This window comes from Diplotaxodon limnothrissa, linkage group LG16 (assembly GCF_057381915.1).
Source record: "Diplotaxodon limnothrissa isolate DT_005_m linkage group LG16, D_limnothrissa_male_GT1.1, whole genome shotgun sequence".
NCBI classification, from domain to species: Eukaryota; Metazoa; Chordata; class Actinopteri; order Cichliformes; family Cichlidae; genus Diplotaxodon; species Diplotaxodon limnothrissa.
Genome location: NC_140611.1, coordinates 11,620,409 through 11,647,726, shown reverse-complemented (window position 1 = coordinate 11,647,726; position 27,318 = coordinate 11,620,409). Strand labels below are relative to the sequence as shown.

The window sequence follows — 27,318 nt, the reverse complement described above, 5'->3', positions numbered from 1 at the left end:
AAATCATAATACTGAATGCCATATCAAAGCAGTAAGATTTTTGGTTTTATTCTTTACGTACAACTGCTTTAAAAAAACGGTTATAAAAAGCTTTACAAAATGTTTAAAAATGTGTTATTCATGTCTAACAAATTTGCAAAATGTGAATTTTACAGGCAATTTTAAAAAGGGCTTTTCTTTTATTTAAAACAGTGCCACACAGAGTTTTGATAATTTGTATCTCTTTATATGGTTGTTAGTCTTCAACTTGTTATCCATATCTTTGCAGTCATTTACTGTCTTTTTACACATCTATGTGACTGTTTTGAAGCTCTTTGCAGATTTTAAAGTTGGAATTTGCCAAAACAGAAGGCTGTGACCTGTGCTCATGAGGCCCATTCAGTAATCCATTGATAACTGGATCTAATGATATTCAGGAAAACAAGTTTCTGCTGCTTTCTACTCACACTGCTGTCTGAACAAAGCACAGATATCCACGTTTCATTTTCTTAGGAGCTCAGTGGAAGGCAGGTCATGGCTACAGATGTATTCAAAATGTCCAAGTCCAAATGGCTTTCGTATCATTCAAATGTTGTCCATCCCATCACCATGGTAACATGGCCAACATCCAGGATTGATAAAAACTGTAACCATGAAGAGGAGCTGTGTAGCCAACACAGCCACCGCAGGGGGAAAAAGTAAAAAATAAAAGTACATGGCTGCACGCAATTTTAAGCTCCTCCCTCTTAACTGAGTGCTTTAGGTGTACATACACACGAACACACACACACACGTATACACACACACGTATACACACACACGTACACACACACACGTACACACACACACACACACACACACACACACACACACTAATTGATGTTTGTGCAAAGGAAGTAAATGACAAAACTGACTTCAAACAGTGGCAGATGAAGAGATGAACTACATTCAGCTACAACAGCCTGTAATAGTGCAATATCTACACACACACGGTCACACGCACACAAAGTCGGAAGATCTCAGTGGCGACTCTGAATTCTCCTGTGCAGCATCTGGTTCCATCTCTGGACAGAAGGAAAGACAGAAAAGTGAAAGATGATCAGCCCCATCTTTGGAGACAATAAGCAACTAAAAATACAATCCCTAATAAAGATTCTTGGTTGCTGCTCTTCACCATTGGATTGATCACTATCGCTGTCAATGTTACTTTTCTAGAGAGGGTACTACAATCAATGTATTAGTCACTGATCGCAAAGTGTGACAGCATTGTAATCATTTATGCTCAAGCCTATGGCGACTGACTTGCTGCAATCTTCCCCTAAATGATACACGTTCAAAGAAAACAAAAAAGGTAGTAAAAACAGAAAACAAAGCAAAACATGAATCTTTGTTTTTAAAAGGTTTCAGCAGAGCTGTTCAGTTTTTCCAACTGTTGAAATCTCCCTCTAAGTCTCTGGGGAATCCCGATGCTCCTGCTCTGGTACATTTCAAACATTAACAACACTACAGTGCGCTGAGCAGTTTCGGTGCATGCTGCCATGTGCAATGACAATGATGGGCGCGTGTTTCACCACAGTCACAATGCCAAATCTTCAGAGTGTGAGAAAACAAGAGCTGTAAAAGCCTGTTCCAAAGAAAACTGATGATTTATTTTAAATTGCTGACTCAGTTTTGCCTGAGTAGTAATTTGCTCATAGTTGGCAGAAGATGGGGGAAAAAAAAAAGAAAAGAGTTGAGAGCAAAGGGTCTGAAACCAGTCAGCACTAGAGACTTTCTATTTTAACCCAAAACCAAAATCAGGTATATTTAACTACGCACCTTGACCTTCCTGCCAATTCTATCCTTCCACTTCTGAGCAATGGACCTGTCAATCAGGAGCAACCTGCAAAGACAAAATTTTAACAATGTTTGGCATAGTTTAACAGCTAGCAAAAGAAGAAACTAAAATATGACTTTTTTGAAAAAAAAGGAAAAAAGTAACATTTGGCTGTGATCAGTAATTTATCACAATAGCACCCTGCAGAGCAAAGGGACAATCGGAAGCTGTCTCAGAAAGTCTGACAGCATACTGGTTCTACGAGTGAGATTTTTCTCTAGATAAAGCACGGGCCCAGTCTCAACAAGTTCTGGACTTCTATCTTACCAACTTCTTCTTGTCAATAACTATATTATCAGTTATATCTTCCACTGCCCATACTTTGAGGTTTCACCGTCCTCGTAGCCCATAATGATGTAATCTTCTCCAGGAGTCAGCTTAGGACACAGGCAGGAGGATGAGTAGTAGAGTGTCAGCGTCATCTTGGGAATGTTGACCAGAGAAGACTTGATCACCTCCTTCACGTCCACCACAGCAGTGGGCTCCAGACCGCGATTCCTCACGTCCTTGACCCTTGCTCTGATCACTGCAGAACAAAGGCACCAGCATGGAAACTGAATATGAGATATTCAGAAATTCCTCTTACCAATGCGCACCAACCCATAAAAACACACCCTTTTGTTATGTTTTTTTAAATTCCTGGTTTAAGTGTGAATCATTATTTAATTTTTCTTGGCCTGGTACCAGACCTTATTAAACACATGCATACCACATTTTACTCGTGAAAACTTTACTGGACAGCACAGCGTGGGTAAGGAAGCTAATGGCATTGAGCAATTTGTCCAAGTCAGCAAGCAAGAAACTCAAACACTGACTAATGAAGCCTGTCTGCCTGAAAAAAAAAAAATTAAACTCCGGGGAACCTGAGTTATGGAAGGTAGTTTGACTTTGGATATCAATGCTAATGCTGAGCTATCGTTTTTCTGCCTAATGTTGGCTAATGTGGCGCCAGTGTCCGGCAGCCTTGCCTCTGTCAGTGCGCCCCAGGGTGGCTGTGGCTACAATGTACCATCACCAGTGTGTGAATGTGTGTGTGAATGGGTGGATGACTGGATATGTAAAGCGCTTTGGGGTACTTCGGGACTAGTAAAGCTCTATATAAATACAGGCCATTTACAGGCCATTTTACCAATGTTAGCTACTGTAATACTAGCATCAAAGCAACTGCAACCCATCTTACATTGGAATATAGCTACACTGTACAAATCTGGCTAAGTTATAGCTAGCTAGCTAACTGTATCATTTTTGCTAACATTATCACTAGCAAAATGCAAGTGGAGACAGTCATATAATGGTACAAATCAAAAGATATAAAACTGATATTTGCACTTTCTAAACAAATAACCAGCTCAGGGCAGTTAGACAGCTAGCTATGACTTGGGTAAGTTGACCTAAATGTTACAAAACTATTAAAGATACATTTAATATTATATATCAGGGGCTAACATGACCAGGACTCCAACTGGCATGTAGTATGCAACATATGTGGTGTTTGCATGTTGATGATATACAAGTTCCCAACTTTTCTGTTGTGCATTTTATTTTATTTAAAAAAAAAAAAAAGACTTGACATGCTCACATTAGAAAATCTCAAGCGCTGACACATGAGGCTAATAGAGAGACAGTCAAGAAACGGATCTTCCAAAAAGCCCTGTGGCCTATTTTTCACAATTAAAACGTGTTTATTAGACTTACTGATTACAAACCCGTCACTTCAAAAGTAAAATAAAAAATGTATATATTAATCATCCAGCAGCACCAGCCCAGAGCACGGAATTTGCTAAACTGTCATCCTAACAAAAACAAACCTATGCAGAAGTCTCAGGGTTAACATACCAAAGAATGCAACTAACGCAGAAAAACAGACATCACTGTAAAGCAAAAAAAAAAAAAAAAAAAAAAAAAAAAGAAGAAGAAGAAAAAGAAAAAGGCCACTAAACGAGGAAATGGAAGCTACACAGATGGATGAGAAGTAAGCAGAACCAGCACGGCAGGTTGGATTCCAGTGTAATATCAGAATCAGTGTTAATTAGCAAAGGGAGAATGCAAGCAGTAAGATTTATAAAGACCACCTTGTGCACTCTGGCATGCTACCAGGTTTACTAAACTTCTCTGTTTCAATTATATCGGACGGTTTTGAAAGTGGGCTCTTGTTTAATGATTGCTTGGAAAAAAATAAAAATCTAAAAGCTTTCCCAAATGGATTTTGTGGCCAAAAGCATTAGTGAGGACCACATGGAAATCTCTGCTGGATTTGCCAAAGCAAGCCTGCGTGCTGTATTCATCAGGAAAAGCCTTTCTGGCCTCAAGCATTTTTGTCTCCAATTTATTTCTAGTTGGAGCACAGAATTGTTTTACTTTTATATTCAGGGAGAAAATATCTGTGTACGAGGTTGTTAAAAACCTTCTTGTGGTTAAGGTATAAAGCAAGTCAAGTACTGATTTTACAGACTTGTGAAAAGGAACAATGGGATTACTCAGATCACATTACTTTAAAGACACTGGTTCATTATTAGTGTCACCAATAGCATCTGAGCATCAAATATGATACAAGATTAGCCACCTGATGAAAGCTAAACAACAAATGACACTCTCTCTCCATAATATAGGCTTTTCCAGGTACTAAACATGAAAAACAAGATCCCAAAATCATCTCAGAGCATCCGATCTGACTTGTATCTCAGTAAAATTATACACACATATATATGAAAATGTGACCTCAAATAAATTATGCATTTACATTAAGTGTAAAAAAGAAAAGAAAAATAATACTTTAAACAAAAACTTCAGATGACTCACCATAGTTGTAGTTGTTCTTCTCATAGGTTCTCATATTCATTCTGACTGACTTACATCTGCATCTATCTATGGACACACAAATTACAACTTTTCAAATAAGCACTGACAAAGGAAAGTTTCTTCCAAGCTCCATCTTAAAAATCCACATTTCCCAGTTAAATTTGCAATGCCACATTTGAGTGAGCCAAGAAAGATCATCGTTGCAAGTTTAAATCCACTCAAGATTGTTGCTTGTCTGAGGGCATCTATGAATTTGGTTGTTCTTAAAACATGGACTGATATGACACATTCAAATTTGTTTACTTTCGTGGCCATTTGGACAGCACCCAGCATAGCTGTTGCCTCATGTTACCAATTTTTATACTTCCAATTGGCCAAATGTGGTCTGACTGTAACTATTAAGCTACACTCAGGGCCAAATATAAATATTATCAATACCACTGGTGCAGAATGATGTAAACTACACCAAAGGTCGGACAATATCTAATCTATCTGTGCTGGCCAAAGTTCTTGAAGCTCTTGTGTGTGAGCAGTTAAAGGAGTTTTTACACACCAATGCCATTTTATCTGAATATCAATCAGGCTTTAGGAAGAATCACAGTACTATCACAGCTGCAATTAGAGTGGTAAATGATATTACTATTGCACTTGATAAAAAACAACACTGTGCATCCCTTTTTATTGATTTGTCAAAAGCATTTGACACTGTTGATCACTGTATTTTAAAACTTAGACTCTTCCAGTCAGGACTCTCTGAGAGAGCAGTGGCATGGTTCTCAAACTACCTCAGTAACAGGACTCAGTGCATTAAATCTGACGGTCTATGTTCTGACTTTGTTACAGTGCACAATGGTGTGCCACAGGGTTCTGTATTAGGTCCCCTTCTATTTATCATTTACGTAAACAATCTTAGTCTACATGTGCCAGATGCAAACTTGCACTTCTATGCTGATGATACAGTTATTTACAGCTGTGGTTCAACTCTTGTCCAAGCCATTGACTCCTTGCAGAAAGCCTTTTCTGCTGTCCAGCACTCATTACTTCAGCTTAAACTTGTTCTCAACGCAGACAAAACAAAGCTCATGTTGTTTTCTAAATCAAGGAGACGAGCCCAAACAATCCCATCAGTAACCACTCTTGAAGGTAATAAAATAGAGTTGGTTCACACCTATAAATATCTGGGAATCTTAATTGATGACTCGCTTACCTTCAAACCACATGTAGAGAATCTTGTAAAAAACCTGAAGTTAAAATTGAGATTTTATTTTCAAAATAAGTTGTGTTTCTCTTTTAATACAAAGAAGCGGCTTGTTGCTGCAACATTCTTGCCTGTGCTGGATTATGGTGATATTCTACACTCAACAAAAATATAAACGCAACACCTTTGTTACTGCTCCCATTCCCCATGGGATGGACGTAGAGACCTAAAATTCATTCCAGATACACAATATAACCATCCCTCCCAAACAGTGGTCACAAATCAGTCCAAATGTGTGGTAGTGGGCACATCTGCCATATTGAGATAATCCATCCCACCTCACAGGTGTGCCACATCAGGATGCTGATCTGACATCATGAGTAGTGCACAGGTGTACCTCAGACTGCCCACAACAAAAGGCCACCCTGGAATGTGCAGTTTTGTCTCACAGCAAAATGCCACAGATGCCACAAGCAATGAGGGAGCGTGCAACTGGCATGCTGACAGCAGGAATGTCAACCAGATCTGTCGCCCGTGCATTGAATGTTGATTTCTCAACCATAAGCCGTCTCCACAGGCGTTTCAGAGAATATGGCAGCACATCCAACCGGCCTCACAACCGCAGACCTCGTGTAACCACACCAGCCCAGGACCTCCACATCCAGCAGGTTCACCTCCAAGATCGTCTGAGACCAGCCACCCAGACAGCTGCTGGAACAATTGGTTTGCACAACCAAACAATTTCTGCAAAAACTGTCAGAAACCGTCTCAGGGACGCTCAACTGCATGCCCGTCGTCCTCATCGGGGTCTTGACCTGACTCCAGCTCGTCGCCATAACAGACTTGTGTGGGCAAATGCTCACATTCGATGGCGTCTGGCACGTTGGAGAGGTGTGCGCTTCACAGATGAATCATGGTTCACATTGTTCAGGGCAGATGGCAGCTGAGAATGTCCCAGTTCTTGCTTGGCCAGCATACTCACCGGACATGTCACCCATTGAGCATGTTCGGGATGTGCTTGACCGGCGTATACGACAGCGTGTACCAGTTCCCACGAATATCCAACAACCTCGCACAGCCATTGAAGTGGAGTGGACCAACATTCCACAGGCCACAATTGACAATCTGATAGACTCCATGCGACGATGTGTTGCACTGCATGAGGCAAATGGTGGTCACACCAGATACTGACCGGTTCTGGGTCCCCAGACCCCCAATAGCGCAAAAAACTGCACATTCCAGGGTGGCCTTTTGTTGTGGGCAGTCTGAGGTACACCTGTGCACTACTCATGATGTCAGATCAGCATCCTGATGTGGCACACCTGTGAGGTGGGATGGATTATCTCAATATGGCAGATGTGCCCACTACCACACATTTGGACTGATTTGTGACCACTGTTTGGGAGGGATGGTTATATTGTGTATCTGGAATGAATTTTAGGTCTCTACGTCCATCCCATGGGGAATGGGAGCAGTAACAAAGGTGTTGCGTTTATATTTTTGTTGAGTATATATATGAATGCTTCTGCTCAATGTCTTCGAATGGTTGATTCTGTGTATCATGCTTCTCTGAGGTTCATCACTAACTGTACCAGACTCACCACTGTGAGTTATACTCTCAGGTAGGATGGCCTGCTTTGGTAAGTCGGAGGAACTCTCATTTATACAGTTTTATATATAAGGCGATACTTGGGTTGCTGCCTTCTTATCTATGTTCCCTGCTTGTAATGAAACATGCTGGTCGGTATTCTCTTCATCCGCATGGCTACTTGTTGCTTTCTGTTCCATTTGCCCGAACTGAACTTGGTAAAAGAGCTTTTGTCCATTTAGCGCCCTTGGCCTGGAACAAACTGCAGAAGGAATGGAAAATGACTGAATTCATTTCATTAAGTGCTTTTAAGTCTAAACTACGAATCCTTGAGGCCAAGTCCATAACATGTAACTGTTTCAATTAGATTGATTGTCATTTTAACTGACTTTTTTATTTTTATTTGAATTTTATTGAATTTTATTTTTTATTTTATTTGTATTCTTTCACTTATTGTTGCATGTGTGTTGTTGCTGCCTGTGTTTGAGTAATTTCTGTAATTCTGAGACACCTGCTGCTGCCTATCTTGGCCAGGTCTCCCTTGAAAAAGAGGTTTTTAATCTCAATGGGATCTTCCTGGTTAAATAAAGGTTAATAAATAAATAAATAACATTAGACAGAAGTTACCTCCATCTGGTCCTCTGCAGTGAAAGTCCATTGAGAAGTCTGGACTGGATTCTGTCAGGGGAATCAAACCCAGGAAAGACACGCTTTTTAGTAAAGTATTTTAACAGGTTCATAGTTAATTCATACCAGTGGTTTTCAAACTTTTGGGGTGGGACACAGAGATCTAGATCCCATTGTGCTGACCTTTTACCCATGTTGAACTAATTTTAAAATTGGTGTGTCAGATTTTCCAGCTTCTGAGGTGCGGCAGAAAACGTTTGACAACTACTGACATCGGGTAGTCTAGTGGTCAGAAAAAAAATGCAGTCGTTTCCACACACACACACACACACACACACACACACACACACACACACACACACACACACACACACACACACACACACACACCCACACCAATTCATCACCGTTTGGTGTAATCTGGTTGTGAGGCCTCAAGGTCAGTTTTATTTTCTACTTTAGCCAACTTGAGGTTTTGAAACTTGATGTGATGAACGAGGGGTGGATCAGACAGAAATCGAGGGTGACAGCTGAACTCTTTAACACAAGCAGTCATTGACTAATGATCATATCCTGGATAATGCTGGATGTAATACTGACATGATGAATGAAATTTTTTTTTTATAACATTTAGTAAAGATTTTATTCAATAATGACCCAGAATGAGACTGTGAGCCCCAAAACCCAAGTGTTTACAGATATAAGGGTCATTTTCACAGATTTCATAAGACTAGATGTTTTGGGGTTTTTTTGCAACCCTCAGGTGTTGCCCACTACTGACCATCCTGTAGGCTTAAGGCTTTGCTTTTTAGGCCCTGGAAGATATTTTACATACAGACCATGTTAAGAAAATGGAAATGTTAAGGTTTAGCCTTACCTGGGTTACACCTGGCTGGGTCCTGGTGGTGTGGATCTATGGATCAGAAAGATGGCAGTCAGAAATGAAAGAAACTTGTTCTTTTGGTTCGTGATTAAAAATGGTGGTCTTATCGGAATACAACTCAAACAGGTGGATCATTGAGCAGTGTCAGTAATGCACAAACTGCACAGAACAGTCATTATGACTTTGATATTCACTACTTCACCCCCAAGCAGAGAGGTTTCTTTCTGTTAAAAAGGGAGTTTTTCCTTTTGTGTGTGTGTTTTAGAAGCATCATAATTTTGTTAATGTTGCTTCAGAACCAACAGGGGAAGTTTACTTTCAAAAGCTTTTGAGAAAGCACTGAAAGACAGTTTGGATTTTAATGAACCTTTTCACAAAAGTATATTTTTATGAAACTGAAAAAAAAAAATAGAAATTGTAAAAACAATGACAATAACAACAACTATTATTATGACGATGACAACTTTATACCTAAACCTAAGTCATCATTACCCCATTGGTTGTCACATGACATGAACTGCAGTTTGAATGTCCATCTCAGTCCGCTTCCTACACCGACTTTGTTGCACATTATCGTCTCTCATCGACTTTCTAAAGCTGTTGTGGGAGCAGATTTTGGTCTTTTTTGCCTAGTTGCAAAGCTATGACATCACCACAATGTGATTAGTCAGTTGCAATAAAAGTTCCAAGAGCAACATTATTTATAGTGTATGAATACCAACAGCATTGCATATATCCTCAAGCCTTAACCTTTTAACCAAGGCACCGTCGACTAAAGTGAATAGCCCTCAGTTTGTTTTGCTTACCCTTTGAGTCAGACATCTGTTACATGTGTAAAGCGAAATTTCCTCCCTTTACACAGAAAGAAGCCAGTAGAGGTTGCTTCAAGTAGGGGGTTTTGTAGTGATATTCAACTGGAAGAAGAGGCTGGAAATTTGCGTCCCACCTGACCAGAAAAATATTTTCAACAAGAAGCTTGTGATCACTGTTACCATTGTGATCTGGACCTGGGCAAAATGGATGGTTAGACTGTCCTGGAGGTTGTGGGAAAAGGTCCAGAAGGAGGGAAAATTAACTTTGGAGATATGTGGGACTTTGGATTTCTTTATTATTATCATTTTTTTATTTATAAATGCTGCCTCCTGCAAGGTACATACGGGCAGCACCCTTCTATAAACCAAACTGAACATTTTCATCCATCTATCTCATCAGAAAGAGCAACTGTGGAAAACGTCAATGTTTCAGAAACTTCCAAAGTTGCTCTGTAAAAACAGGCTTTAGCCTTGGCATCTGTATCGATAAGCCAGGTTCTTAATACAGACCTGAGATGCTACAATAACTTTCTATCTGCAGGGTTTCTGCACCCCCCCCCCCCCCAAACAAACAAACAAACAAACAAAAAAAAACCAACAAGGTTATTTGGCCAGTCATTTTTTTTTTCTCCTTTTCCCCCTGATATTGTAAAAACTAGATCATTATGGCAGATTAGCACATTAGCCTGTGGTGTGGCATTTAACTGCTCTGGAGGAGGTGAACTTAAAGAGATCAGACTTAAAAACTGCCTGAATGCCTTAGCCAGATTGGCCAGACAACTGCCAATACAGAGATATGTATTGCAGTTACCAATTTTTTACAGTTTACAGTTCTGCACAGAAAGTATGCCACCCTGGCGGCTGCTGTGCTACATCTATATAAGTCTACAGGGAGTGCAGAATTATTAGGCAAGTTGTATTTTTGAGGAATAATTTTATTATTGAACAACAACCATGTTCTCAATGAACCCAAAAAACTCATTAATATCAAAGCTGAATGTTTTTGGAAGTAGTTTTTAGTTTGTTTTTAGTTTTAGCTATTTTAGGGGGATATCTGTGTTTGCAGGTGACTATTACTGTGCATAATTATTAGGCAACTTAACAAAAAACAAATATACCTGTATACCCATTTCAATTATTTATTTTTACCAGTGAAACCAATATAACATCTCCACATTCACAAATATACATATCTGACATGCAAAAACAAAACAAAAACAAATCAGTGACCAATATACCCACCTTTCTTTGCAAGGACACTCAAAAGCCTGCCATCCATGGATTCTGTCAGTGTTTTGATCTGTTCACCATCAACATTGCGTGCAGCAGCAACCACAGCCTCCCAGACACTGTTCAGAGAGGTGTACTGTTTTCCCTCCTTGTAAATCTCAACCCGAAAAGGCCCCACAAGCTCATCTTTGATGATACCAGCCCAAACCAGTACTCCACCTCCACCTTGCTGGCGTCTGAGTCGGACTGGAGCTCTCTGCCCTTTACCAATCCAGCCACGGGCCCATCCATCTGGCCCATCAAGACTCACTCTCATTTCATCAGTCCATAAAACCTTAGAAAAACCAGTCTTGAGATATTTCTTGGCCCAGTCTTGACGTTTCAGCTTGTGTGTCTTGTTCAGTGGTGGTCGTCTTTCAGCCTTTCTTACCTTGGCCATGTCTCTGAGTATTGCACACCTTGTGCTTTTGGGCACTCCAGTGATGTTGCAGCTCTGAAATATGGCCAAACTGGTGGCAAGTGGCATCTTGGCAGCTGCACGCTTGACTTTTCTCAGTTCATGGGCAGTTATTTTGCGCCTTGGTTTTTCCACACGCTTCTTGCGACCCTGTTGACTATTTTGAATGAAACGCTTGATTGTTCGATGATCACGCTTCAGAAGCTTTGCAATTTTGAGACTGCTGCATCCCTCTGCAAGATATCTCACTATTTTTGACTTTTCTGAGCCTGTCAAGTCCTTCTTTTGACCCATTTTGCCAAAGGAAAGGACGTTGCCTAATAATTATGCACACCTGATATAGGGTGTTGATGTCATTAGACCACACCCCTTCTCATTACAGCGATGCACATCACCTAATATGCTTAATTGGTAGTAGGCTTTCAAGCCTATACAGCTTGGAGTAAGACAACATGCATGTAGACGATGCCATCAACATGGCTCTACACTTCATCCTGCAGCATCTGGACTCCCCAGGAACCTACGCCAGGATCCTGTTTGTGGACTTCAGCTCTGCCTTCAACACCATCCTTCCAGACCATCTCCGAGACAAGCTTTCCCAGATGAATGTGCCTGATCCCATCTGCCGGTGGATCACTGACTTCCTGACGGACAGGAAGCAGCATGTGAGGCTGGGAAAGAATGTCTCGGACTCCCGGACCATCAGCACCGGCTCCCCTCAGGGCTGTGTTCTTTCTCCTCTGCTCTTCTCCCTGTACACCAACTGCTGCACCTCCACCCACCAGTCTGTCAAGCTAATCAAGTTTGCAGATGACACCACCGTTATTGGACTCATCTCGGACGGGGACGAGTCTGCCTACAGGAGGGAGGTTGAACGTCTGGTGTCCTGGTGCAGCCACAACAACCTGGTGCTGAATGCCCAGAAGACAGTGGAGATTATTGTGGACTTCAGGAAGCACACAGCCCCACTCCCCCCCATCATCCTGACTGACACCCCCATCACCTCTGTGGACTCATTCCGCTTCCTGGGTACCACCATCACCCAGGACCTGAAGTGGGAGCCCACCATCACCTCCGTCATCAAGAAAGCCCAGCAGAGGATGTACTTCCTGAGGCAGCTGAAGAAATTCAACCTGCCAACACGGACGATGATGCAGTTCTACACTGCAATCATCGAGTCCATCCTCACCTCCTCCATCACCGTGTGGTACGCTGGAGCCACTATCAGGGACAAACAGAGACTGCAGCGTGTTGTGCGCTCTGCTGAGAAGGTGATTGGCTGCAGACTCCCATCTCTGCAGGACCTGTACACCTCCAGGACATTGCGGCGTGCAGCTCGGATCTCAGCTGACCCTTCTCACCCTGGACACAGTCTGTTTGACCTGCTCCCCTCAGGCAGGAGGCTCCGGTCCATTCGCACCAGAACCTCTCGCCATAAGAACAGTTTCTTCCCCTCTGCTGTTGGACACATGAACAATAACCATATGACTGTTCCCACCACTAACACATGACCCTACGCTGTGTCACTGCATCATTCTATGTTTGGCACTGATCACCACCTGCACTCATGTATATATCTTTCAACGTAGCACTCTTAATTCTTATTCTCATGTATATATCTCATGTATATCTCATGCACATATCTTTCCACGTAGCACTTTTAATTCTTATCCCTACTTTTATTTTTTTCCATGTCTATTTAAGTGATATTTATGACAGCATGTTTGCACTGAAGCACCGCAGCAATTTCCTAATGTTGTAAACCTGCTCAACATTTGGCAATAAACCCCATTCTGATTCTGATTCTGATGAAGAGGATGATGTGGACAAAATACTCATTTGCCTAATAATTCTGCACTCCCTGTATATGAACCACCTTTTTAAGCTCACATCACAGAATCTCAATCAGATTCAGGTCAAGACATTGACTAGGCCACTCCATAATCTTAGTTTTGTGTTTCTTAAGCCATTCAGAGGTGGACCTTCTGCTCCTTTAGGATGTTTTGGTAGACGGCATTGTTTTATTTACCACAACAAGTCTACCAAGTCCTGAGGCAGCAAAACAGCCTCAGACCATCACACCATGACCACCAAATTTTACTGTTGGTATGTTGTTCTTTTTCTGAAATGCTCTGTTACTTTTTTACGCCAGATGTAATGGGACAGACACCTTCCAAAAAGTTAAACTTTTGTCTCGTCAGTCCACAGAGGAATTTCTCAAGATGTTTTCTGGCATAGCTGAGACAAGCTCCTTTGCTCAGCAGTGGCTTTCGTCTTGGAACTCTCCCACACAGGCAATTTTTGCCCAGTCTCTATCTTATGGTGGAATCATGAACGCTGACATTTACTGAGACAAGTGAGGCCTGCAGGTCTTTGGATGCTGTTCTGGGGTCTTCTGTGACCTATTGGATGAGTTGCTGCTGCTGCACACTTTTTCACATTAATAATAAACACCTTAATTTAGAAACTGCATTTTGTGCTTTCTTATGTCATCATTGTCTAATATCTAAATGTGTTTGATGATCTGAAACATTTAAGTGTGACAAACATACAAAAAAAATCTGGAAGGGGGCAAATACCTTTCCACACCACTTTATGTGCAGCTCTACCGAAAAATCAATAGAGGATAGGGAAAAGAGCTATGTGGGGTGGCATCCAATCACGGGAAAAGCATAATACACTGATAATGACCTGGGAATTAGCTTTATGGTACAAGTCTCTGTTCTCCTGCATCCATGTACCTCTAGGCGTGCAAAGGTAACTGGGGTTGTGAGCTGGTGTTTCAATACACTGAAAAACTGCAGCTGCTTCTAGTTGTAGACATACTTCTGTAAAGCAACATGCAGACCAGAGTCCCACAGAAAATCACTGGAATGACTTAAATGATTCACCCCGACAGAACCTCAGCAAACCAACAAATTACACCAAGGGAAAATCCCAAAGCCCCGCTGAGCCAAGCCAAGCTGGGGCAGAACAGAGATATGTGGGTGTATCGTTATGGAGGTCAAGGGGATTGAGATGAAGGTTTTTTCTGGACCTGCTGGTCCTGGATCTGTTTGAAGGAGCAGAGGACAGTGAGGGTTTTATTGAGTGTAAAATGAGTGGGCCTCCTGTATCAAGGAGCTCTTTGAGAAAGTCTGTGGGAGTGAAGTTGGACAGGGAATGACTCATGTTATCTGAGAGGGAGCAGAAACAAACTGCTGAGAGTAGTATAGCATGATAGAAAACACTGATATATACTAAAAATTGCAGTGAGCGATCCTCGTCGGAGTTAGCCTCCATGTTGAGACTCTCGGGAGGAAAAAAAGAAAGAGTGCAGTTCATACCATTTAAGATGTCACTGGTTTTACTATGCAAGAACTGGAGTACGAGTCATTTTCATGTTGTCATAATTCACTCTTAAAGATATCATACATGGTATTATTTATGTGGATCACCTTTGCTATGGTTATTGCCAATGTATATATATTGTACTATTGTAAACCTACAATAACATGGAGAAACCCCAACAATCAGATGAACCCCTTATGAATAAACACTTTGGTGACAGTAGAAGACAAAACTCCCTTTTATCAGGAAGAAACCTCCAGCAGAACCAGCCACATCTGCTGGTCATGGAACATAGCTGCTCTTTATGGCACTTATGTCACTAATCTGCAGAGTCATTTTGTTACTTAATTACACATTCAAAATCAAAAGTTGTGTTGAAATTGACAGAATTCCTAAAAATATCCTGAAACTATGTTAAATAATGAAAACCCAATGTTTTAAATTAAACTCAAATGCTACAAATCTGTGAGACTGAAAAACGCTTGTGTTTAATAGCAATGAAGGGCCATCACGTGAACAAGCTCCCTCTTTGTCTTCACAAAGAAAAATATTTGCTCTTTTTGATTCAGAAAAATCTCAATAGTGAAGCAATATCTGTATTCTGAGGAGACACTCAGAATATCTTTGGTGAAAAGGCTAACCTTCCAATGCAGATAGTCCTTTCATTACTACAGACACTATGAAAGACGGACATAGCTTTCAGGTCTGAAAAATAGAAACCAATGCAAAGCAATTTAAATCTGTCTTCTTTTCTACAAGGGTCGGTGTTTTAGAAATCTGCAGGAAAATTGGCATCAGCCCTGACCTGTATGAACACTTTTCTGAGTTTATGGTTTGAGTCTCTCATTCTGAGTGATATGGAATAAAACGTCATGTCCACTTTGTAATTTTGGTCATTCTAAGTGTTGGAAAGGCAGGATTATCAAAGTCACCCCTTTCTTATCACATCTGGTCTCAAAATACTAAAAAGGCAATGGCAGAAGCAATCAGGGGCTCATGTTACTGTAGCTACATCCATCTTTCACAGTCTTTGGTCATGCTGACAGACACTGGTATGTGGTATTAGTAAGAGGTTAGAGCCTGCTACATTTTACTTCAGTGGTCAAATACATGAATTAAACAGTGTCTGGCTTCAAATAATCATCTTATGAACTTTTTATTCACAAGCTGATGTTCACTGTCCAAAAAGCTTAATAAAGATTACATTTTAAATTTGAATCAATCATTTGGTCATGCTCACTCACACCTTCATTCAGGACCTCTAAAAAGGAGCTGATTTTAAAGTTTTTTTTTATAATGTTGTTTATGATGTTTTTAATGTTTCTGCACGTCAGCCAGAGTCACTGAACAGCTTCCTGTTACCATCCTTTTACTGTCTCTTGCACTTTTAAATGAAGGACATCCTTCAAGTACCAGCATGAACATTAGCATTGGAAATAGGTCTTATTAGTTATAAAAATGGTGATTACTTGCTTAATATTTTTCCCCCCTCTTTGGATTTTGTGCTTTTTTTAAAAGATTTTTTAATAATCTTTGTCAACATCAACATCATTTTTGTGATGGTGAAACAAAAACAAACAAAAAACAAAAAACAAAAATACAAAACAAAACAGAAACATAAGAACAATTTCCAGAATTAGGCTGTCTCGGGTCAAAATTGGCAGCCACACATATAACAGCAATAATACAAACGAATGAGTGTACCTGGTCCGTCTGCCTTGACGATGGCCTCAGGAGAGATGCAGACTCCACGGTCATAGAGTGGCAGCTCGCTGCAGGCCAGGTTGTCGGGCCAGCTGTGGTTGTAACGCTTCATCACCGGCTCACAGCCGAGCTTCGCCCGCTCGCACACTGCCTTACAGGGCTTGATTGGCTCATGCTGGAAGTCAATAGTACAGATTGGCGCGTACATGGCACATAGGAAAAAGAGCAAATCCGGACTGCAACCAGTACCTTGAAGAAGAAGGGAAACATAGGTTATATGTGCAATTTCATTAGAGAGCATAAATGATGAGCAGCTGAAATGACAAAATAGAAATCAGTGGGGTGGCAGCTATTGAATTTAGTCCACCCGCCCTGGAGTCACTCCCCCGCCCACACCAGGTGTATCATGTACACCTGGTGTGAACTCTTATGCCATTGTACTGTTTTAAGTAGAACTTGAGATTTTTCCAGGTAAAATAAGGTAAAATAAGGTCAGTGTAGTTTCCCACTCTCACTCTGTGTATATGAGTTCCGTGTACATCCAACACCCTCCCTCCATAAACTCAATACTTTTGAGCATCCAAGCAATCAAGCGGTATAAAGACATTTTTCCATGGATTCGTATATAAAGGCAGAATCGGTGGAAAGATGTCTTTTTGCAATAAAAATAGCTGCAAATAGCTCTAAATACAGATGTTTTGCTAGAGGCAGCTGTAGTCACAATATTTATGGATTACAGCCCACATGTAAATATGCAATGTTACTCAAGAAAGTTACACAATATCTTATATGGTTAAAATAAATAAATAATGAGGACAAATTGGAGCACTTAGGAAAATATGTTGTGAACACCTGCAAGCATTTAAAAAACAGACATTTTTAGCAAATGGTGTCCATCCTGGAAATATCTTTTTTATTTTCTTTTTAAATCCATGTGGTAGCAACACAAGTCATTGGTGATGCTGACTGGAAGCTCCTGTGACTCCTACTCTGGAGAAAGACGAGGGCATCCAAAAGTTAGCTGCTCCATTTCAAACAGACCCATTAATAAAGTGACCTTCCACACTTTTCACTAATAGTGAGTCAGTTAGTACAATAACTCGTACTACTAGCTAGCATGACGGAGTTTCTATACAGCTGGGTGGGTGCTATGATGTTACTGATAATGAACTTTATTTTATTCATAAGGTTAGTTAGTAGAGTTGCCAACTGTCCTGTAAAAAACGGAATCGTCCCGTATTCAGAGAAAATATTATGAGTTTCATATTGAGCTGAAAAGGAACACAGTTTGTCCCGGACTTCAGCTAGAATAGAAAAAGACATAGCTGGAGTTATTCAATTCAATTTTATTTATATAGCGCCAAATCACAACAAAAGTCGCCTCAAGGCGCTTCATAGATACAGAGAAAAACCCAACATTCATATGACCCCCTATGAGCAAGCACTTTGGCAACAGTGGGAAGGAAAAACTCCCTTTTAACAGGAAGAAACCTCCGGCAGAACCAGGCTCAGGGAGGGGCCATCTGCTGCGACCGGTTGGGGTGAGAGAAGGAAGACAGGATAAAGACATGCTGTGGAAGAGAGACAGAGGTTAATAACAGATATGATTCAATGCAGAGAGGTCTGTTAATACATAGTGAGTGAGAAAGATGACTGGAAAGGAAACACTCAATGCATCATGGGAATCCCCCGGCAGCCTATGTGTATTGCACCCTGAATCCTCCCAAACTAAGGGAGGATTCAGGGTCACCTGATCCAGCCCTAACTATATGCTTTAGCAAAAAGGAAAGTTTTAAGCCTAATCTTGAAAGTAGAGATAGTGTCTGTCTCCTGAATCCAAACTGGAAGCTGGTTCCACAGAAGAGGGGCCTGAAAACTGAAGGCTCTCCCTCCCATTCTACTTTTAAATACTCTAGGAACAACAAGTAGGCCTGCAGAGCGAGAGCGAAGTGCTCTAATAGGGTGATATGGTACTACAAGGTCATTAAGATTATTCTGCGTCTTTACGTTGTACAGCTGCCTCTTCTTCTCTCATTCTCTCCCCCTCCCTCTCCTTTTGCTGCTTCAATCATGAAACTGATCAATGATCAGCTGATCGGCTCTCTTGTTTGTTTATCGCCCACTTTGCACCAGAAAGAGGAAACCAGCGGATGTCGCGTTAAACAACAGCAGCACGTTTAAGCTTGATCAGCTGTTGTTAGAATTTATTTCATATTAATTTCTAGTATCAGCTGATGTTTGCTGGAGCCACAGCTGTAAAGCTGCTGGTCATGATGTCGGTTTGGATATGTGGTGAGAGGGAAACATAAAGATGAAACCAGGAGATGTCCTTACTGAATCATCAGAGCTGAACAGGTGATGGAGAAACAGGTTTACCTTTTAGGTGATATAAATGAGTTGAAGGGACGTTATGAACTGTTTCTGAGAGACAAATAACACCAGGATCCTTTTCTAAGTAGCTGACAGCTGGTAACTGTGCAGGGGCGGGTCTAGCAAAGTTTTGCCAGGGGGGCAGGTAGGGCATTAACAGGGAGAGGGGGGCACAAAGAAATACTTTTATTTCTTATTCTCATTTAAAATTTCTAGCTTTTATTAAATAATTATCTGAATCTTTCAACCAAAGTTTTTATCTGACGTAAAATGTATAGAAATCATACATATACCAACAAGATTGTACATCACTGTCACAACAGCGTTTGTTTTCATTCAAAGGCTTTATGACTTTTCCTATAATACCTGGTGGGCCGGTCTCTAGTTAAAATGCCCGGGCCGATTTTTGTCCCAGTCCAGCCCTGGGCACGACCGGTTGGGGTGAGAAAAGGAAGACAGAGAGGTTGTCACCAAGTGCTCATCCACTGGGAATTCTTCACCTTTTAAATGGTATTTCAGAATTACCCCATATGGAAAAGATATATATAAATCTTATAAAGTTTGTATCTGTCTTGTGTGAAACTTGTATGAAAAGCATATAAGAGTGAAAACAGATATAAGATCCCTTGAAAAATTATATAATGAAACTTGTATGTTTTGGATACTTACTAAAACAATATATGAAGGTAATGAGAAAGTGGCCACTTTCATGAGTAATCACTTATAAGTTTTTACTATTTCTTTTCCATATGGGACGTTACATGCTATGACCAAGAAGCTTTCATATCCACACTTGTTGTAGAAATATTTAAGGACGGTTGTTCAGTCTCAGCTCACTTAATTTGAGCCCTCTAGATAGACTCATGTCTTCTTCATGTCAGTGAAGACATGGTGCATTCAGGGACCCCTGGCTGAACAAACACTGGACTTTTACCATCTGCCATCCTGCTGCATGTTTCAAACAGGATGAGACCAGAAAGAGTTTAGCACTGGGTAGAGGATGGATCAGTGCTTTTATTGCAGAGTGGGTCTGAGGTTTGGCTGTACCACTTCACAGTGAAGTCACAGAAATAGCTTGAACTTGTGACCTCAAACTGCTTCCTGGTTGTTGGCCCAGAGCTCTTTCATTAGGACATTTTTCTGGTTAAAGCAGAGTCCTTTTTAACCACTTTTTAAAATCTTCATTCCGCCCACCTCAGCCAAGCTCAAAGTTCAGCCAGCACCTAAATGTATTTATTGAAGACAGACATGGATAAATTATGAACTAATATGGCAGGAAATGAGACTGCAGAAACCTCAAATAGTGAAGATTACTGATGAATGTGACCACATATGCAGTTATCAATGCTTGTCTCACATGGAAATGTGAAACGGTCGCTTATTACAAGTTAAACGACTGGGAGAAATGATCCGATTAGAGAAAAAATAAGAATGAACACCTATACATATTTCAAATTTAAATCTACCTTAGCAAAGAATACAAAATATGGTTGTAGAAATGAATTTAAGTCAAACTGCTGGTTTGAAGTAAGAAAAAGGTTGGCTTTTACAACAAGGACGTTATTATACAGCCCTACTTTAAAGTATCTTATTCACCATTTTAAGTTAGCAAATTTTAGTATGCTAACACACCAATTGTGTGTGTGTGTGTGTGCAGTCGTTTCCACACACACACACACACACACACACACACACAATTTATCATAAAACAAAAAGTCTTGAGCCAGCGCATATTTCTGTATATTTTGAAAGATTTTCTTTGCACATTGGCTACCTTTTTCTCTTCCACCACTGCTCTATCCTCTTTCCACCTCATGTCTCATTACCTACACAGTGGTTGGGGCTCTAACACATGAAAATGTGCATGAACGGGTTTATTTATTCTGATGTTGTCACAGTTATTTCAATGGATTCTCACGTGATGACAGTGTATTCGCCAAGTGTGCAAGGATCCAACAGGCTAACAGCAACTAACAGCAGCAAGAAAGCAGCGTTTACTAACAGAAAAGGTCAGGAAATCCTCAACCACTCACACGAGTTGTCTGTCCCACAGCCGCTACCTTAGCTTCAATTAAGCACTTGAAACAGAATTCAATTGACTGCAATATACTGACATCTAGTGGTGACATTTTACACACAGTATCTCTTAAATAAATAATAAAAGAAATCCAGCCTGACACAGAACCTGAGAGCTGCATCTGGCCCTTCCACTGATCCATCTAATTCAGGGGTCCCCAATCCCAGTCCACGAGGGCCGGTGTCCCTGCAGGCTTTAGATCTCACCCTGGGTCAACACACCTGATTCACATGATTAGTTCATTACCAGGCCTCTGGAGAACTTCAAGACATGTTGAGAAGGTAATTTATCCATTTAAATCAGCTGTGATGGATCAAGGACACATCTAAAACCTGCAGGGACACCGGCCCTCGTGGACTGGGATTGGGGACCTCTGATCTACTGTTTGGCTCTTTGAGGCATCATCATAACCGGTCTCAGTAGAAGGGTGGCTGTCAAGAACCCATCCTTAAGGAAAGGGAACAGGGCAAAAAAAAAACCAAACTGAGGCACGGAAAATTACCCAAGGCCTGGACTGGAAATCAGTGGCAACAGGTATAGTAGAGTAATGAAGACTCTTTGAAGCAAAACATTTTAATTATGGAGTTAATATGTAAGGAGTAGGTCAGGAGAGAGGTACCCTCTGAAAGTTTGGAATTTATGGTTCAAACTGCTGTTAGTATGGATGGAGGAGATCAGCCAAAGTAACCAAACCAAACCTAACTGTGGCAGCCTGCCCAAACCTTTAATCAGAACTCATATTTAGTTTAGTTTGTTTATTTTTAACCAGACAGTGATGGCATGTGTAGAGAACGTGCAGGATTGAAAAGCAATGTTACTTGCCAAATCCTACAGAGAGATAGTAATATTTGATATCCGCAGATATGCTCCGAGGCAGTTCCTGTTACAGTTTACTTAATAAATGTAAATTTTATGCATTTTGACTGAGGCGATTCTACTTCCACTGTCCTCTATAATGACCTATTCCACTTGAGTGGAAGGAGAAAAGACTATCTAAATCTAATTTGCCTAATTGTATTGGTCTGATGGATTAGAAACTTTTACTTAACTGAATTACCACATACATCAAATGGTAGTGAAAATAAAATCATAATGAGGGGAAAAAAGTTAAAGCTATTTTTTTAAGGAGCTAACTAGCCTTGATTAGCAGCTACAGTAAAACTGTAACATTTCATGTGGTTGAACTACTTTTAAATCATATAATGCAAAACCGATGTAAAGTCACCTGCAATAAAAATAACGTTTTTTGTTAACCTGACTTGCTAGAATATATATGAGTGAAATAAGTAGTGAGACGTGGCAATTTCAAAAGACAAAGAATCAAGAATAACTTTTTCTTTAATATGCGAAAGGAACCAATCCTATTTACTTCCACTGTGGGGCTAACTTATCAGGCAAACAGTCTCCCTGATGGGAGACTTTTAGATTTGGAGTTGAACGGTTATTATGTGTGGCTAAATTATTCCAGTTATCACTATTATTATCATTAGTAGTAGTAGCAGCAGTAGTAGTAGTAGCCTTAAAGGCATGCAAGCTAGTAGGGCGCGTTTTTACGTGAACTTAAGCACTGCACCGACATTCAAGTGTAAAATGAATAAGGATTATTTTGTACTTTGAGCCGCACAAAGCTACTCTCATGGAGTCTGGAAATAATAACAAAGGAGCATATCAGTCCCCTTCAATGGAAGAATACCTCCTATTATATCTAAGTAAAATTAACAGGCCCCTTTATTCTTAAAAAAAACAAACAAAAAACAATCCCATAATCCTACAGTTTTTACAGTTTTGCTCAGGATTTATAGCTCAACAAGCCACGCTTAAAATGAAGAGAAGGTGGTCATTTAAAATAAATGAATAATAACTTCTGTGCCATTTTCCAAGGTTCTCATTATTTCTAGTTCTGAAAAAAGATTTCTGCTCAGAAAACGCAGCACTTTCAAAACTATGTGTAAATGAGTGTTATCGGTACAGACGGCCATACTTCTAATATTTAGAAACATGAGGTCAGAGGTCTAAAGACTAAAATTTGCCAATTGGATGCAATAGGTGACCAGCTGATGTCTGCTGGCATTAAGGTCAGCTTACCTGCTAAGTGTGCAGACTCCACGGCCTGCCAAAGCTAAAACTTTTGAAAAGTGAAAGCCTCCCGGCAGGGTTAAGCATGGTCAGAACTTGCTGTCAATTACTCCACTGATTATGTTCCTGATTGATTTTTTATTTTTGCCTACAATTTACTACCAGACAACTAACATGGCCATCAAAAGTTCCCACAGTCTAAAGTGACATGTTCACAAGTCTTGTTTCTTCCTACAAAGCAAATGGACCGACATTTTGTTCACAGTGTTACAAAACAGAAAATGGAAAGAGCCGAATTGTTTTTGCACTATTTGAATGAGTGTGGTTGTGTTGTTTTGTTTGTGCTCCTTGGTCATTCGGTTATATGCCCTGAATATGGAAGAAAGACAGAAAAAGGATTAATTTAGCCGACTGATTAGTTAAAACCACGAGTGTTTGACAGCTTTACTAGAAAAATGACTTTTGCCTCAGGTGTATTGTTGGTTGAATAAAAATATTTAGACTACCATCTTATTCAAAACTGCAAATAATACATAATTACAAAGATGTTTCCATCAGAAATGCCAGATACATGTACACAAGTTTGAACACTAACGCACTGGTTTAAAAATCAGTCTTTTGTACTACAAGCTTCTCAACCAGTTAAAAATGATGCCAAACGGGCTCATTTTCAAACTTTATTATACCGCAGGTATTTTCCCCAGAAAATGGAAACAGATTTTTGTCAAGAATTTTTTAGGAAATACCAGGAATTCAATTTCCAGTATTCAAACCAACTCATGCTATGATTCTTCACGGTCAACTGGCTGGCTAATTAGAAAAAAATGGAATGTAATCCCTTGCGGCGAAACAATTGAAATTCCTGTTTTTCCTGGACAACGTCCACAGCTCGGAGATCATTTCAGAATCTTGAACGCTCTTGTAACCAAATTCATGTGAACCCAAGAGGCTGAAAATGCTCAGGTTCCTCCTCCTGTAGCCAGCTATAATTCTGATGTGTGCTGTCTTGGATTAGTGCTACAGTCAGACCAGAAAGTGGGTTGTCACTGACCAACTGTTCAAAATATGGTTGCTCCATTACAGAGTACTGCTACAGCAGCCAAAAAAGAAAGGCAGAAAAAGGTTTCCATAATCTCTAAGTGAAGCGATGGTTTCAGTGATCAGACCAGATCCAGCCCTGCTCCACCACAAAACGTCCTGACATTTTTCCTGCAGATCTGCTGGAAATACTTGGCAGTAGTTAGTATTTTATTAGTTTATATTTGATTAGCATTTATTACTAGTCAACATCTGGGGGTGAGAGATCTAAGTCTGAGGGTCAGGTGGTCAACAGCTGATATAAAAATATTACTGAATCCCAATTACATGCATATTTAAGAAGAAAGAAGGTAAATAAAGCAAAGTAAAGTATTTGACACTGATTATACCTACCCACTGCTGTGCATATAATAATAATAATAATAATAATAATAATAATAATAATAATAATAATAATCATTATTATTATTATAAAGACATCAATTTAGTTCATGATAACACTCACTAATCAGTATTTTGAGATGTGATCATCTGTTATTGCACAGAAGAAAAACAATATTTATGGTTTCCATAAGTACATTGGAAGGTTGGAAATTTGAATATATCTGATTTGGGGCATATGTCCCCTCAAATATATATGATGATTACGGCCCTGGAAAAAAAACACTTGGTAATTTTAGAGAAGTGACCTATTCAAGTGTCTGTTCTTCACTCCACTTTCTGTATGTACATTAAAGCCTCCTTACTTTAATTTCATCATTTCTGAGTTATGTGCCAAATAACATTACAGAGATGTTATGAGTGGTCAGGTGTTTATGTTAATGTCAAGGCAACGTGCAGATGATAAAAAGGTCATCCCAGGCTGTTTCAGCCTTTGCCCGACTTGTTAACTAATCTGTGTGCCCTAAAATAGCGCTTTAACTGCTTATTAGCGACTTCAAAAATCAAAAATCGTGAACAGTAAGTTAAAAATAAAGTTGTGGGGAAAACGTTTACATGTTTTCATGAGAACCTGAAAAATCACTGTGCGATTGCTTCTACGGTCAGTTAATTACACACCAGGTTCTTCAATGACTTAATTAACTGCCCAATTAAAAAAAAGTTTATTAGGGCACTGAGGGGCAGTAACTCACCCAGCAGCCCCTCAAACTGCTCGATGGCCAGCACCGCGTTGTCCTGCGTGCTGTGGTGGAGATGGTTCGGCATCTTGGTCATGTTCCAGGGCATGGACCGGCACAGCGGGATCCGCACAGTCTCGCAGGACGCCGCCCGGACCGCAGCCGGCCACAGCGCGCAGGACACGGCCAGCAGAGACACGGCGAGCCCCAGAGAGAGCATGTCGGTCGGTTCACAGAGGGTACGGGGGCACAGTGAAGTGAGGGCAGCGCAGGTCCGTGCTCCGGTGAAGACTCGCTCATTCACTTCGAGTTAAATCCCAAATTAGACGCGATTTTCCTGCTGATTGGTGCTTTTCTGCTGCTGCCGTCCGGTCCGCAGACAGCGGGAGGGAGGAGCTGCTTTCTTATGCACACTTCAACGTCCTCCTCTTCCTCTATCCCTCCTTCTCTCTCCAGCTCCCCTCCTGGACTCGTCTCACCTCTCCTCCTCTCCTTTCCCCCTTCTTATCCTCCATACTAAAAGATAGATTCCTTTTAGATGAAAAATAAACACGAGTAAAGCCGTGAAAAGCTCGTAGATGTGTGTGTGTGTCACTACATTTTACGAAATCAGTGGCTAGACCTCATACAGTTAACTTTAAGAGAAGGTAAGAGCGTGAGAAAAGTAAAATCTGTCTTTTTTTTAAATATTAGAAAACACTTGAAGTGTTATCAACGCCATCTACTGCAGAAAGTGATGTCCGTAACAAATGGGAAAATCCTTGTACCTGACCATTTTCAGACGGTAACGCCAACTTTGGATTTTGTGCTTCAGATTGCTGTCAGTATGTAGGGAGGACGCATACAGCGTGCAGCTGTCAGTAAAACACGGTGGAGGCTCTGTCATGGTTTGGACTGCATTACAGCTGATAGTGTTGTCACAACTGATGATATTATGAATGCAGATTTTGATCCAACATGTCATGTAGCATGTGAATGGCAGTGGCTTCACCTTTCAACATGTCAGTGACCCCAAACACACTGCAGTAAAACCTTGTTTAAATACACATTTCTCAAACACTCTGTAAATATAGTAAAGGTACATTGGAATAGAGAGACACAACAGAACGCTATCAGGACCCAGACCTCAACATCATTGAAGCAGTGGTGGATCATCTTCACAGAACTGAACAAAAGGCAGGAAACGTCCAAAGAAGAGCTTTGAAAGTCTTTCAAGAAACCTGGAGAACCAGTGCTAAAGACTACTTAAAGAAATGAAAGCTGCTGAAGAGAGTTCAGGCTATGTTAGAGAATAAAGGCGGTCATACCAAATGTTGACTTTTAGGATAGTTAAAAATGAACAAACTTTATTTTTGTCATACTGACTGTTCATGTATGTTTGCATATGCTTCAATAAACTGCTGCAATGCCTCAAGACATTTGAATAGTGTCATTTATAACAATATCAAATTCAAACAAGAACAAACAAAGACAATTTCACAAACTAATCTATACTGATATAACTTTCTGAACCCAGGCATTACATTTCCTGCTATGTTTGGAGTTTAGAAGTCTCAAAGTGCTCTCTTTTGAAAAGTAACCTGTGACAAAAGCTATCATGTAGGCGAAGCAAAAATGTTTTCCTCTGAGGTAAAGGGGAATAGAAGCTGAAATGATTAAAAATAAAAAATATGCATTTAAAGTACAAACACAGACACATCTTATCACAAAGTCTACAATTGATCAAGACTAGATTACAAATTGTCCACTGGAAGAAGTCTCTGTAAAACAGATTCTGTATCTGCATATGCAGAACAGATCGTCACCAGTGCATGGGCACAGAAGCATAATCTTTATGAAAATTCAAAATGTTTACAATGAAAAGCTGAATAGAGTTTGATCCAGCTCTTTGGTGTGAGCTAAACTGTGACATCCCCTCATTTGTTGTAGATCAGAGGGTGGAGTGCTACGTTATCATCTAAAGGCTACCAGGTTGAGTTAGAAAGCTCTATGACTCTATGGACACTGTTAAGTAGTACCAAAGGCCATATTATTTGTCAGACAGCACCAAAGTCAAGCAAAGTGGCCACATCCCAAAGGAAAAAAAACCCCATACAGTTATTATGAAGGAGAAAGTTAGCTATAGAGACCTGCAAAGAGCCTGCTATAAAGTTTGA

At 40.4% G+C, this 27,318-nt stretch overlaps 1 protein-coding gene across 1 annotated transcript; it reads right to left on the bottom strand.

Moving 5' to 3' along the window:
* Positions 1–119: 119 nt before the first annotated feature.
* On the bottom strand, positions 120–25,533 carry frzb (frizzled related protein). The gene is made up of 8 exons (XM_085374458.1): positions 25,178–25,533; positions 16,484–16,732; positions 8,945–8,980; positions 8,068–8,118; positions 4,655–4,720; positions 2,177–2,381; positions 1,798–1,861; positions 120–1,043 (listed from the first exon to the last, which is right to left on the bottom strand). Exons 1-8 carry the CDS (start codon positions 25,380–25,382, stop codon positions 999–1,001), a joined length of 921 nt encoding a protein of 306 aa, XP_085230584.1. The 5' UTR covers positions 25,383–25,533; the 3' UTR covers positions 120–998.
* Positions 25,534–27,318: the final 1,785 nt, after the last annotated feature.

Bases quoted from the DNA above. Each gene is read 5' to 3' on its own strand.
- frzb (XM_085374458.1), bottom strand. From the start codon at position 25,382: ATGCTCTCTCTGGGGCTCGCCGTGTCTCTGCTGGCCGTGTCCTGCGCG. The intron at 8,981-16,483 runs GTACACTCATTC...TCTGATCCATAG, and splicing joins CGTCAAGGCAGACGGACCAG to ATCCACACCACCAGGACCCA. The intron at 2,382-4,654 runs GTGAGTCATCTG...TTTGTTCTGCAG, and splicing joins GAAGAACAACTACAACTATG to TGATCAGAGCAAGGGTCAAG.